Source organism: Numenius arquata, chromosome 4 (assembly GCF_964106895.1).
Source record: "Numenius arquata chromosome 4, bNumArq3.hap1.1, whole genome shotgun sequence".
Lineage (NCBI taxonomy): Eukaryota > Metazoa > Chordata > Aves > Charadriiformes > Scolopacidae > Numenius > Numenius arquata.
In genome coordinates, this window is record NC_133579.1 from 57,424,999 (window position 1) to 57,437,734 (window position 12,736).

The 12,736-nt window shown below is 44.2% G+C and overlaps 1 protein-coding gene across 1 annotated transcript in view; it reads left to right on the plus strand.

The window, feature by feature from the left end:
- PHLPP1 (PH domain and leucine rich repeat protein phosphatase 1) overlaps positions 1 to 8,743 on the plus strand; it is a 142,848-nt gene extending 134,105 nt beyond the window's left edge. Inside the window, exons 14-17 of the mRNA XM_074146390.1 lie at positions 93 to 197; positions 1,132 to 1,326; positions 3,562 to 3,790; positions 5,742 to 8,743. Of these exons, the coding sequence (XP_074002491.1) occupies positions 93 to 197; positions 1,132 to 1,326; positions 3,562 to 3,790; positions 5,742 to 6,869 (1,657 nt within the window). The 3' untranslated portion in view covers positions 6,870 to 8,743. The remainder of the gene's footprint in view (positions 1 to 92; positions 198 to 1,131; positions 1,327 to 3,561; positions 3,791 to 5,741) is intronic.
- Positions 8,744 to 12,736: the final 3,993 nt, after the last annotated feature.

The following is a 12,736-nucleotide window of genomic DNA, read 5'->3' on the forward strand; positions in this document are numbered from 1 at the left end:
AGGGGAAAAAAAGGTGTTATCTTCACATTTTAAACAGCGTCATGTCAGCATTTCAATCCACTGCATCTTTCCCCTGTCCTTTCTCCTTGCAGCAATATCCGTTGCTTCAAGATCGACCAGCCCTCGGCGGGTGATGCTTCAGGAGCGCCGGCGGTGTGGAGTCACGGTTACACAGAAGCATCGGGCGTTAAGAACAAGTACGACTTGGCATGGTTTTTATTATATGTGCATCCTAGCAGCAGAGCCCCTCTATGCTGATACAAAGAAATCCTTTTTTCAGTGAAAGTTTTGGGGACGTTTTGGGCCCCACAAAGGCAGAGGCCATGCCATGACTCTATATTTGTATACCGGGCCCCTGCCTGGCTCTCCACTTTGGTCTTTGTTAGGGAAGTTGCTAAGATACAAGTGTAACTGACACATTTTTGTCTATGCAAGACTCTGGTACTTGCAAAAGATCTGAGTGTTTAAAAGCATTTTCCTCTTTGCAAAGCTTCTTTATCTTCAACCAAAGGATGTTTACCAAGCAAATCGGAGATACTAAAGGAAGAGGCAGAATGGCCAAAAATCTGAATATTCATAGTGTGTGGAGCTCCTGTGACTAAGGCAGCACTTGACAAATAATGTACCAAGAGTCTGCTAGTCTCTGTGTTGCTGGCAATGTGATGAATCTTTCTTTGTTCCTTAAATACCTTTTAAGAAACCTTGTGCTACCTAGGTTTCCGTAGCAAGTGCCAGCAAGCCTTTACTTAAGTGATTTAACGCACAACTTGGTCATCAGCATGTTAAATTGCAAGGATGGCTTTTGGAGGAGCAAGTGCAGTTTAAACTGATGTTGTTTCAGAGGTACTTTTCCCCTTATTTCTACAAATAAGGGGCTTGTTCACATGCTGAAAAGGAGGAAGAATCTTTAGGACTTGGCTTGAGCTTCCAGTATAGTTCTCTCCGCGTTGTACCATTATGGATGGGGCTGACTCTTTTCCACAGCTCAGAAAGCAGTCCCGAAACGCTTGTGAACAGAGGTGGTTAAAACTAGCTCTCAGACCAGGCTGCATCTCTGTGGTCAGAATGACAAGATGAGAAACAAGTGGCAGGTAGCAACCTTGATGTTCTCCTGCTTTGTTTTTTCACTAGGCTGTGTGTGGCAGCACTTTCAGCCAATAACTTCTGCGACAACCGAGAGGCACTTTATGGTGTTTTTGATGGTGACCGCAACGTGGAAGTGCCGTATCTGCTGCAGTGCACGATGAGTGACATCTTAGCAGAAGAGCTGCAGAAAACAAAAAATGAGGAGGAATACATGATCAACACCTTTATTGTTATGCAGAGGTGAGTATGCCTTTTTAACCTGTGTAAGTTCACTGGGCAGCTTGTTCGCTTTCAGGTCGGACACCTGCTGTCTTCTTGCTTCAAAAAAAATGCGAGAGGGGAAAAAAGCCTTGGTATCTGGCTACATTGTTTGCTTTTATTGCTTGTTTTGTGAATATTGCCCACGTTCCTTTCAAGTGTGGGAAGAAAAGCCCCAATGCCCCAAAACAAAAAAACACCCCAACAAAAAACCACCTGCAAAGTTACTAAATGCTCATGACTAAGTGGTGGGTGGAGGTTTACTCTCTTCTGGTATCTTCTTTAAGTCTTATGATTCACAACTGACCATAACCAAGTCAGTGGTATGAATCTCTGGATCATCTTCTAAAATTCTTTACTACTGCTGGCTGCAAAGCCTGGGCTGATCCTTTCTGTTTCTCTGTACCAATTCAGGTTATTTAAGGCTACACAAATATTTAAAACATGTAGTCTGACTCCTTAGAAATGTCTATCTCCTGTCATCCCTTTGGCCTTAGAATATTATTTGAGCAGGACTCATCCAAATAGATTGTGATACGATAGCTGTGAGTGTAATAGTAGCTCTGCGTAGTGGTTGGGAAACCTGCGTGTGTGCTGTTCTTGACAGAAGAAATTGTGCCTGGGGAGACACTGAGAAAAGGAGGAGGAGTACGAAGAGAATTGAACAAAGGAGAGCAAAGAGGTCAGGGAAACAAAGGAGAAAGCAAATAAGCAGCTTAGAGACTGAGGAAATGGATCGAGTTAAAAGTAGCATTGCTTTTATCGCTCAATTGCTGCACCTTTGGAAAGGAAAAATACTGAGTTCTGGTATTGGGAAAGATACGGAAGCAGTAGGGTGGTATTGAACCTTGCACGCACGAGAGAAAATGCTTCCTTCCCATAATTGCCTATAACTGCCTTAAAGCAGTAGCTGGTGTAGAGAAGGTGGTTGCCATATACTTAAAATATTAAAAAAATAATAGCAAATTTGAGTATCGAAAGTACTTATTAAGTAGTTTTGTTTACTACTAATGCAATTTCACAGGAATGTGGCATTCCTGCAGAAAGCTGCTGCTTTTTTGGGGGGGTCTCAAGTCAAAATAAGCTAACTGCTTCTTTGGCGAACCAGAAATAGTATTCATTCCAGCTGCATTTAACCGTTTGTTGAGGATTATTACAGACAATAGGCAACACTCCTGAAGTGTATGTTTAAAAAATAAAATAAAAAAAAGCACATTGAAGCTTGGTTACAGATGTAGTTGTGCATTCTCTCCCCAGGATTTTGAATCAAAATTCTTGCCAGCTATACCTATATAGCCTTAATATAAATTTTAGTAACCTTTATAATTAGCTTTCTAATTACTGTAATTCCTAATTACTATAGGAGAAGGCCCTGATAAACAAGATACTGGGAAGGATGGATTTTTTTCACATTCTAGTATTGAAATGAACTTACATACTAATGACAGGATTCTGAAAACTTTTTTTACTAAAAAGATTTACTTCTGAAAACTCTTTTATCCAGAAATTATTTTTTTTTCCCACTATGACTCCTGCTAAAACAGGAGGCTTAAATATTTCTTAAGAACCTATTTAACAGGTCAGTAACTGTCAGGGTAAATGAAAAGTGCGCTGCCTTACAGTGGAGTTAACAGCCACTGTGCTTTTTTGGTGATCATGTGATACTTTAAGAGCATTATTCTGAAGGCATCACAAAACAGTTAATTTCTGCCTTCTGCTTTTACTCAAAAATAGAGTTTTTGCAGTTAGAATTATTATTTTTATAGTAAAATCTGTAGCTTCAGAAGCCAAAGAACCAGCTGGATAATAGGAAACCCCTTTCTAAGCTCTACCTGTACTCATTTAATAGTCCTCAGTGCTTTTCTAACCCTCTCCGTTTCCCTCAATTTGACCTTTAAAACAAATGTCTTTAAAATGCAGAGGAAGAGACAACTGTGCAACTCTTAAAAGTGCAAAGATTTGGTTTTTTGCTCTAAAATCAAGCAGGTTTGAGTGTCTGCATATGTGTAAATAACACACTGCCTGAGAGCTGCACGTGATTTCTCTTCAGTGCTCTGTAGTGTTAGCCTTCAGTGGAGACTTTTGTTTCTGTCCCAGTGATCCAATGGAGTCAATACCCTGAGTGCTTGTGGTTGCAGAACAGCGACTGTTTTTCCGTCGTACCCATAACACTTGTTTTCCAATTAAAGAACAATCATTGTTTTGTTTAAATTCCAGGAAACTTGGAACAGCTGGACAAAAACTTGGAGGCTCTGCTGTCCTTTGCCATATAAAACATGATCCCATGGACCCTGGTGGATGCTTCACACTAACCTCAGCAAACGTGGGGAAGTGCCAAACCGTTCTCTGCCGGAATGGGAAACCTCTGCCTTTGTCCAGGTGTTACGTGATGAGTTGTGAAGAAGAGCTGAAGAGGATTAAGCAGCATAAGGCCATTATCACAGAGGTTAGAGAACAGTTAGGGACTGTTGCAACTTGCAATTTCCTTGGAGGGTATTTGCACAGCAATGCATGAAATTACGCATCGATGTTAGTAACTAAGAGGTAGTATTAATGGTACGGTTCCAGAGCTGCACTTTTCCTTTCAAGGTGATTCGTATCGTGCAGTTAAATGATCATGGAATCCAGTTGCTTTTCCATCCCATTGCCATGCTGGATCTTAGTTAGCTTCAGGGAGCGAGCAACTGTGAGCATGTTGCGTTGAAGCAGGAAAGCAGACACCTTCCTCCTGCTGGGGAGAGGAACTGGCTGTGTTGGAGCTGTTGTGAAGAGTCTCTCCAGTTGAAAAGGATGAGAGGGCAGAGCACTTGAAGCAGTGCCGTCCTTCCCTTAGGAGACTCCTTGCTCCTGGCAGGCTGACTTTGCTGTCTGAGCTCCTGTGTTCCCAGAGTTGCCCTTTGACAGGCAGCTCTTGAAGAGAGCACTTGCCCAAAAGGAAAACCCAGCCTGTGGTCAGCTGAACCATGAGAGGAGAAAACTATTTGTTCTCTTCTTACAAGCTTGAAGCCACCGCTGTCAGTTTTGCTTTGCCTTGTATGACACATACATAGGAATAGATAAATACTGAATCCTCCTAACGGTGGAGGAAAGGGCAGAAAACTCACTGCTGTTTGCTCATGAGCAGGGTATGCATGCGTGTGTAGGGGGGTTGGTGCGTGGAATAAGTTGTGTGCCTATTGATCTTGCCAGGGAAAGGTGACGACTGGGATCTCAAACGTGACAAGTTGGGAGTCACTCCAACGTAGTGTGTATCACTGAGGCACGCTCGTTATGCTGTTCTGTAGAAGAAAAGGGAAATTTCTGCGCCGAATCTTAAGATGACTCACTGATTTCATGCACGTTGATGGCTTATCACTGCTGTCAGCCTTCTAATGGGGAAGTTAACAAGCCAACAAGGTTTTTTTTTTTCTTCTGAGTGGTTTTAAAGGGGAAGTGTTTCTTTTAGTTCACTTTTCTGTGGTTATCCGCTTTATAGTAACCACTGCTGTCATCAGCTGGACCAAATGAGTGTAAATCTTTACCTTTGTTGTTCTTCTCGAACGCACAGTTAGCAGGGTGCAGCTATCCCCAGCAGGCTGACAGATAGCCAGGCTTGCTGTTTCAGACACTTGCTCTGCTTATTCTGGCAGCTTGGATTCTAACCAGGACAGGATCCTGGGATTTGGACTCCTATGGGATTTACTTCTCAAATACGTCCATTTTCACTGGAATTTTTCCCTTCATATCTTGCTCCTCCTCCCCTTCGAAATGTCATATCTAAGTGGAAACGTAGTAAGTAATTGGGGCATGTAAAACATTTCACTACAACTCAGCTGACTGAGAAATGCAGACTCTGCTGCATTTGACTTGCATGCTTCATTTAAACTCTTTTTCTTTTTTTTTTTAAATGAACTTTTGTTTCCAAAGTGATGAGCCAAGATGAAACCTACAATTGTTACAGCTGCAAGAGAAGAGTCATAACTGAATGACCTGCCCTTATATCAAATGGAGCTGTGTGTGGCTTTGCCCTGCATAAAGCCAGATATCGTGGGTGGAGGAGGGATAAGTCTGACTCACTGGTAAAACATTAGTCCAGTTGGCTCTCGCAGCTGCAGGAGCAGCATAGATGGCTCTTTGTTGCAGACTTCTGCTTTGTTGGTCTGTGCATAGGTGATGCTGATCACAAATCAGTAGGGTGTAGGAGGCATAGTGCAGGATTGCAAACCAGCCAGGGCTGTGCTCTAATCCCGGCTCTGTCACCTCCTTGCAAGTCACTTTGCTTTTCTGTCTTCTCATCTGTAAATGGCAGTGTTGGGGGGGGATACTGTGGAAGCAGCCATCAGTAAAACGCAAGGAGATGCAGGTGCTGTGTATCATCGTCTGCTTTGTTTCCAATTTCCTGTCCTTTCTAATTTCAGGATGGCAAAGTGAATGGTGTGACGGATTCAACGAGAATCTTGGGGTACACCTTCCTTCACCCAAGTGTTGTGCCGCGTCCTCACGTCCAGTCCATCACCCTAACTCCACAAGATGAGTTCTTCATTCTGGGGAGCAAGGGGCTGTGGGACAGCCTCTCGATGGATGAAGCAGTGGAGGCAGTCAGAAACGTGCCTGATGCACTGGCAGCCGCCAAGAAGCTTTGCACTTTGGCCCAGAGTTACGGCTGCAATGACAGTATCAGTGCTGTTGTGGTGCAGCTCAACGTGACAGAGGACAGCTTCTGCTGCTGTGAACTTAATGGGGTCCCACCCCCCAGCCCAGGCATTTTCCCTCAGTCTGTCAATGTGGTCATCAAGGACAGGCCGACAGATGCGCTTGGGATGCCATCTTCAAGCAGCGGCATGGCTTCGGAGATCAGCAGCGAGATCTCCACCTCTGAAATGAGCAGTGAGGTAGGATCCACGGCCTCTGACGAGCCTCCCCAGGTAGCCATGAACGAGAACAGCCCGGCCTACCCAGGGGAGCAGCGCTGCATGCTGCACCCTGTCTGCCTCTCCAATTCTTTCCAGCGGCAGCTCTCCAGCGCCACCTTCTCCAGCGCCTTCTCCGACAACGGCCTTGACAGCGACGATGAGGAGCCGATTGAGGGGGTGTTCACCAACGGCAGCCGTGTGGAAGTGGAGGTGGACATCCACTGCAGCCGAGCAAAGGAGAAGCAGCTTCTCCAAGTGCCGGTGGAAGCCAGCGACGAAGGTATCGTCATCAGTGCCAACGAAGACGAGCCCGGCCTTCCCAGGAAAGCTGAATATTCTGCCACGGGCACAATAGGGCGCCGGCGGGGCAATGGTTCTGTGGCGCCACAAGAGAGGAGCCATAACTTAATTGAAGTTGCAACGGATGCGCCGCTCCGAAAAACAGGGGGCTACTTTGCTGCTCCAGCACAGCCCGATCCCGACGATCAGTTCATCATCCCACCAGAGCTTGAAGAAGAAGTCAAGGAGATCATGAAGCAGCACCAGGAACAACAACAGCAGCAGCAGCAACAGCAGCAGCAGCGGCAGTATCCGACAGACCACCTGGCAGACTATTACGATACGCCACTATGACCCACTCTATTTACTGCTCAGATATGAACTAACAAACAAGGAGACTTGAGTGTGGGACCCAGTGGGCTCGCATTACAGCAGGGGTTTTCCTTATCCTTTTCCTTTATATACTTCCTTTTCCTTATCCTGCCACTACAGATAACTGCAGCTTTTCAGTTTGTTAGGTTTAATATTCATTGACTTTCTTCTAGAGACGCTTGACCGGTAAAGTTTGAAATAGTTAACCTTCCCTTAACATATCAAGTGTAAAAACAAAAAACAAAACAAAAAAAAAAAATAATGAAAAGGTTTAATATATTGCTGAGAAACAGATGACGATGTAATATTTTTTAAAATGGCTTGTTTGTTTTGTTTGAAAAGCAGGGCAGTAGCCAGTGCTAAATGATTTAAGTAATATTGTAATACTGTATTTCTTTGAGAGAAAAGGCTTTTTTTGGTCTTGAAAATGATAGACATTTGTAGAATATGGAGACTAACTCCTAGGAGTTGCTTTACTCTTTCAGGTGACTTAAGTCACTGAGATTCACTAATTTTCTCTGAGAGAACAGCTGATTGGGAAATTCCTGTAAATAGCTCAGTGTTGTATAGTGACGCTTACATGTTTTGTAGCCTTGGCATTAAGGACACAACCTTAAAAATTGACCTTTTTTCTTAAGCGACTCTTTGGGCCATGGTCATTGAGAGTAACGGACTGGGTGGCTGCGCACAAGTTAGCTAGAGCCGAGATGGTGTAGACCATTTAAAGAAACCCACTTTTTTCCTCTGGTCTCTTTCTTTCCTTACTTTTGCAGACACGTTTTGTTTGTGTTCCTTACTGCTGCCACAACCAGCATGGATTGTATAGAGCTCATTTGCTGTAGAACATTTACATACCAAGAGTTATATTAAAGCCGAATGCACAAATGAACATGTCATAATTTTTGTTATAATAAATATGAAATTTACACCTCATGTCTGCTTTTATGTCTGAATAGCTGAGCAGCAGCTTTCAAACAGTAGCTTGCTGTGCTTCGCCAGCCTCTGCTCGGTTTGAACCGAGAAGCGTTGAAACTTTTTCAGCTCAATCGCATTTTTACACTAACTGTAGAAGCTCACGTGTACTTTTAGAATTTAAAGGCCGTGCAAAATGGCCTTTAAAAGATACAAAACAACTCTCTGAGGAATTGACCTCTTTCTTTTTTTCTTTCTCTGTACTAATTCAGCGCTATTGATTTGCCCTTTGCCACAGTATTGACAATGCCAGAAGACTGAAGAGGAGCGGTGCTCTGGCCCCATCCCACTGGGACCGAGTAACTGAAGGTAGAAAGGATGAAGGGATAGTGCAGGGTAAGAAAATGTTGGATATGGAGAGAAGAGGGAAAATAGAAGGAGAAGGTAGAAAACTGAGCTCAAAGCTACCTGTGTAAACTCAGATTTGCTCAAATGTGTTGAATGAACATTGTGTTCAATGGCAGTTTGACTTTGGCATTTTTTGTGATTCCTGTGGGAAAGGAGCAACCCCCTTTTTCAGTATTGTCTCCAACCAACTGCTCCGTTTTACTTGTCACTCTTCAAAAAGCTGGATTAGTGTGTGATCATGGCAGTGTCTTGCTCCTGCTTGACATTTGGTCTGTGTTTCGGGAGAGGACTGTGGTAAGAGGCTGTTGTCTATTTCACCGTAGCACAGAATGAGGACAACTTAGGATGGGATTGTGTAAACAAGAGATTTTGAGTTTCTTGTCCTTAAATAATAACAATAACAGCAGAGGAGCAAACATGAAAATACCTGATTTGGTAAATGTTTATAGCACTGTTTACTGTAGATCTAGAAGATTGTACTTTATTGTAATTTGAGCTTCAAATATTTCTTTCTTAAAGAAAACTCATTAAATAATGTATTTAAACAAAAAAAAAGTTTATGGTTTATTGGTTAGTCACTCTCAGATGTTCTTTGGTAAACAGTTTGTTTCAAATTTTGTCGAGTGATTCATTTTCCTTGGTGTCCCTGGAAGGTGTTATCTATGTTGCTTGAGGCTGACCGTGATAACTAACAAGGACACTACCATGGCCTAGGCTTAGGGTTTCCTGAGCAAGCTGGAAAATTCTCTGTACCTTAAAAAAAAAAAAAAAAAAAAAAAAAGGAAAAAGGCAGTTCTCTTCTGCGTAACACCTACTGCTGGCAGAGGAGGAGTAATCTTGCTGCCGCTGTCTGTGGTCTCTGTTCACGATAAGGTGCCTGTGGTGTGCTGTACACGTGGTAACTCCGGAGAGAGGAGCAGAGGTCAGGGTTGGGGTGGACGGGGAAACATTTCACGTGAGCTAAGTGCCGTTTTATGTTTCATGTGGCCCAGCGCTGAGAATTGACACTCCCTGTTGTCCCCTTTTCTCACGTGGAGAGGAGTATATGCACGTGGCCTTCATAAAGACTTTCCCTTCCCTTCATTTGAAGGATAAACTTCAAGAACTTGCCGGCCCCCGTGGCACGAGGCTCTTACAACAGTGCAGTTTCTCTTCTTATGCCCGTAAGGTAACTTGAAAGATACATGGTCAAAACTGACAGCCACCAAAGGCTGCCACTTTCAGCACAGTACCTTCTCTAAAGTTGGGACTTCTGTAGCATCAACGTGAGAGGATTTTGGCTGAGGAGCTGTACCTTTGCTACAGCCGAACCTGTTTCTGCTCTGCCTGAAGACGACACTTGCGTTCCTAGCCTGTCTTAACAAGTCACAGTGCAAAGGATTGATGCATTCATAGGGACTTCTTCATCCCCCTGCTGGGTTTTCCCTAACGTGCTGAACTAGATCAGTAGATTGGATGGCTGGGAGCATCTTTGGAAAGTTTAGCATTTATTTTTAAACAAGGGCGAAAGGTATTTTGTTCTGGCTTTAAACTGGGACGTGGAAAACAAGGTACAGTTTTCGTAACTTGTGACTTCTCTGGACATTGTTGTCCTGTTTCACAAAAGAGGGTTAGTATGTTCTTACCTCACGAGGACTGAGGCTGTAGTTGTTGATTTCATGCAGGTGCATTACTATCTTACATGATTTTATGATTAAGTGCACAGTATATTTTATACAATTTTGACCTACCAGGAACTGTCTGACTTGAACAGAGGAGTGGATTTGTTTGCAGATCTTGGCAGTTGTAGCAGGGGCAAAGGCTGGGGGCTAAAATGAAAGGAAGCCTTTCCACTGGGGAGAATGGAGGGCTATATTAGCTTTTATAATCAAACCTTTCATGTCCTTTGAGATTTGCCACTAGCTGTTTCTGAGACAAGCACAAATGCATGAACAGGAGGAGGTAGATGGCCGGTGGCAGAAAAATGAGCATATTTACATTATTTCCTGGAAGATAACTTTAAATAGGAAGCTATGGTGGTATTGATTGGGAAGTAACTCAGTTGTTCACGTGCTTGTATATGCGACCCTTTTTTTTTGTGGCATAAAAGCTCTTTTCTTGCTTTCTGCCGTAGTGCTCTAATGTAATGTGTCTTGTTGTGCATGAACAACCCGTTGGTGTTCTGCTTGCGCATTCAATGCGTGGCACCACCGTCTTCTTGTTGGTAACCAGTGCCGTGGTGGCATTGCCTTCCTCTGCCTTACTGCTCTTGGAGTGAGCCCACTATGTCCCCACAGGTTGTCTCCCTCACTCCTAGGAAAATGTTGTGCTGTGATTGTAGCACCCCCTGTGTTAGCCTCTACGTAGTCCCTTTGTAGTCTTCTCAGCCTGATCACTAGCCATTGTGCTTACAACTCATGTGTGATTTTCTAGCAAATTGTATGTATTTATTTTTTTAAGTATAACTTTGCTGCTTTGGAAGCACGTTCAGGTGGGGGTGGGTGTTAATGAAGTGTCACACACACCTTCAGATGCAATTTCTGCGTCTCTGCCCTAGTTGTGGGTAATGTCTTTTGGGTTCAGCCTTGCAGCTTGAGGCTTGCAAATGTTCACTTGAGTAGATTGGTGGGGGTAACCTAGACAACAGCTTACAGATCTGGGGTGCAGAAGGGCTTGAATTGATTCAAGCCGAGCAGTAGGTTTCAAAGGAGTAGAGAGAACGGTAACTTCAGTCTGGTCAGCCTGACTTCCCTGGACGCTGCCTGCTGTCCATGAGGAGGTGAGCTTTTCTAAGAGAAGAGGGCCATCAAGTCATAAACTGAGCAGTTCTTAGCAGTGCTCTAGGGTCAGGTCCCTCCAAGCTTTGGCTGCAGGGGGAGCTGCCTGGCCAGAAGTTGGTAAAAAACAAAAAACAAAAAACAACCCAACAACAAAAAAAACCCAACAACACAGAAAGAAAAGTATTTTGGGCTCAGCTGGAACCAGGACATCTTGGTGACTGTTAAATGACTCTACATTTACTTTTTTCTGTTAACCTGCTTTACTGTCCTGCTTTGTTAATTCAATTGACTCGCTTCAGGACCAACTTACTGCACTATTGTTGGATCAATTGATTTCTTTCTTACTGATTTGTTACCTGCATGCTTGCACTGCTTGCAGTGAGGGTTTTACGGAGTGCTGCATGAACCAATGTGTTCCTCCTGATTGCCTGTGTTTTGGTGAGGGGTATGCTGCATCTGATGCTGATGGTGTAAGTGTTCAAATGCCGAACGTAACGAGACTGCTGCCCTGGATCTAGGAGACAAGTAGACATAGAGCTTAGAGACATGGTTTAGTGATGGTTTTTTTATCAGGGTTAGGTTGATGGTTGGACCAGATGATCTTAAAGGTCCCTTCCAACCTAGACAATTCTGTGATTCTATAGAAAGATAGAAGTTAAAATTCGTCATCTGCCTGGGAACAAGTAAAACCCTTCACAACCATTTCAAGCAAAAGGTGAGGGTGGAAAAACCTTAAATATTTCATGGATTAACAGCAGCCCCAGGTCAGAATCAGTATACAATTTATCTAGGACATCAGTGGGGGAAAAAATTCCTCATTTGCTTCAAATCCCCGGTTTAAATGATTGGTCCCTGCTTTTCCCCAGACTTTATATTCCCATCCCTGTTGAGTTCAACAGTTCATCCTTTAGATCATCCTTTCTCTCAGGCTGGTAATTTGGGATTCACCTGCAGTTGACTTGGATATCTCGTTCTACCTTTTATCTCCCGCGATGAGCTAAGCTTGCCCTCTGGGTTATGGCTGAGGCAGGATCTGAATGGGGCAGACACTATCTCATCTTTTTCCATATTTTCTTAATATTGTAAGCTGAAGGGAGATGCTTAATCTGCAAGAGCTCATCAGGAGCGTGATGGCACTGCAGCAGGGAGGAAGCTGCCGTGTAATAACTGCGATGTGACAGAGACCTGGGACAGGCCGGGATGAGCTGCTCCCCAGCAGGGAGACCTAGGAGTAGAGGAGCCCCCAAGGCTTTCTGCTGTGGGAGAGCCTGAGCGCCTGGTTTCCTGCATCTCAGGCTGCTGGGAGAAGATGAAGTTGGCAGTACCGAGGTTGGGAGGTAGGGCCTGCTGGTGGATGCGCTTTTCAGCTGGCTCTCACTGCCCCGTCCCCCATTAGGGTTTCCATTCCAGTGTCTGCTGCTTGTCACAGCCCCTGGCACCTGTTTCATCTCGGCTTGTTCTTCTGTGTCACTTGTTGAAGCTTAAGCAAACAACTGAAAAAAAAGGTCTTTTACCAGTGGTTCTGTGGAAGTGCCTTTGGAGACCTGTGTTCAGGGTATGTAGGTGACTTAGGGGTCCCAGGGGCCGGCAGTGGCCAGGGATGGGGCTGAGGAGGCCTCTGGGAGCCCCCAGTGGGAGCCTGGGTACTAGACACGATGCTCTGAGCACAGCAGGTTCTTCTCAGCCCTGTTAGATTAAGCACAGCTGCACCGAGAGAAATACGTGTATTTTAACAGTGAAGTTGTCAGTATTGACTCACAGAACAGATGG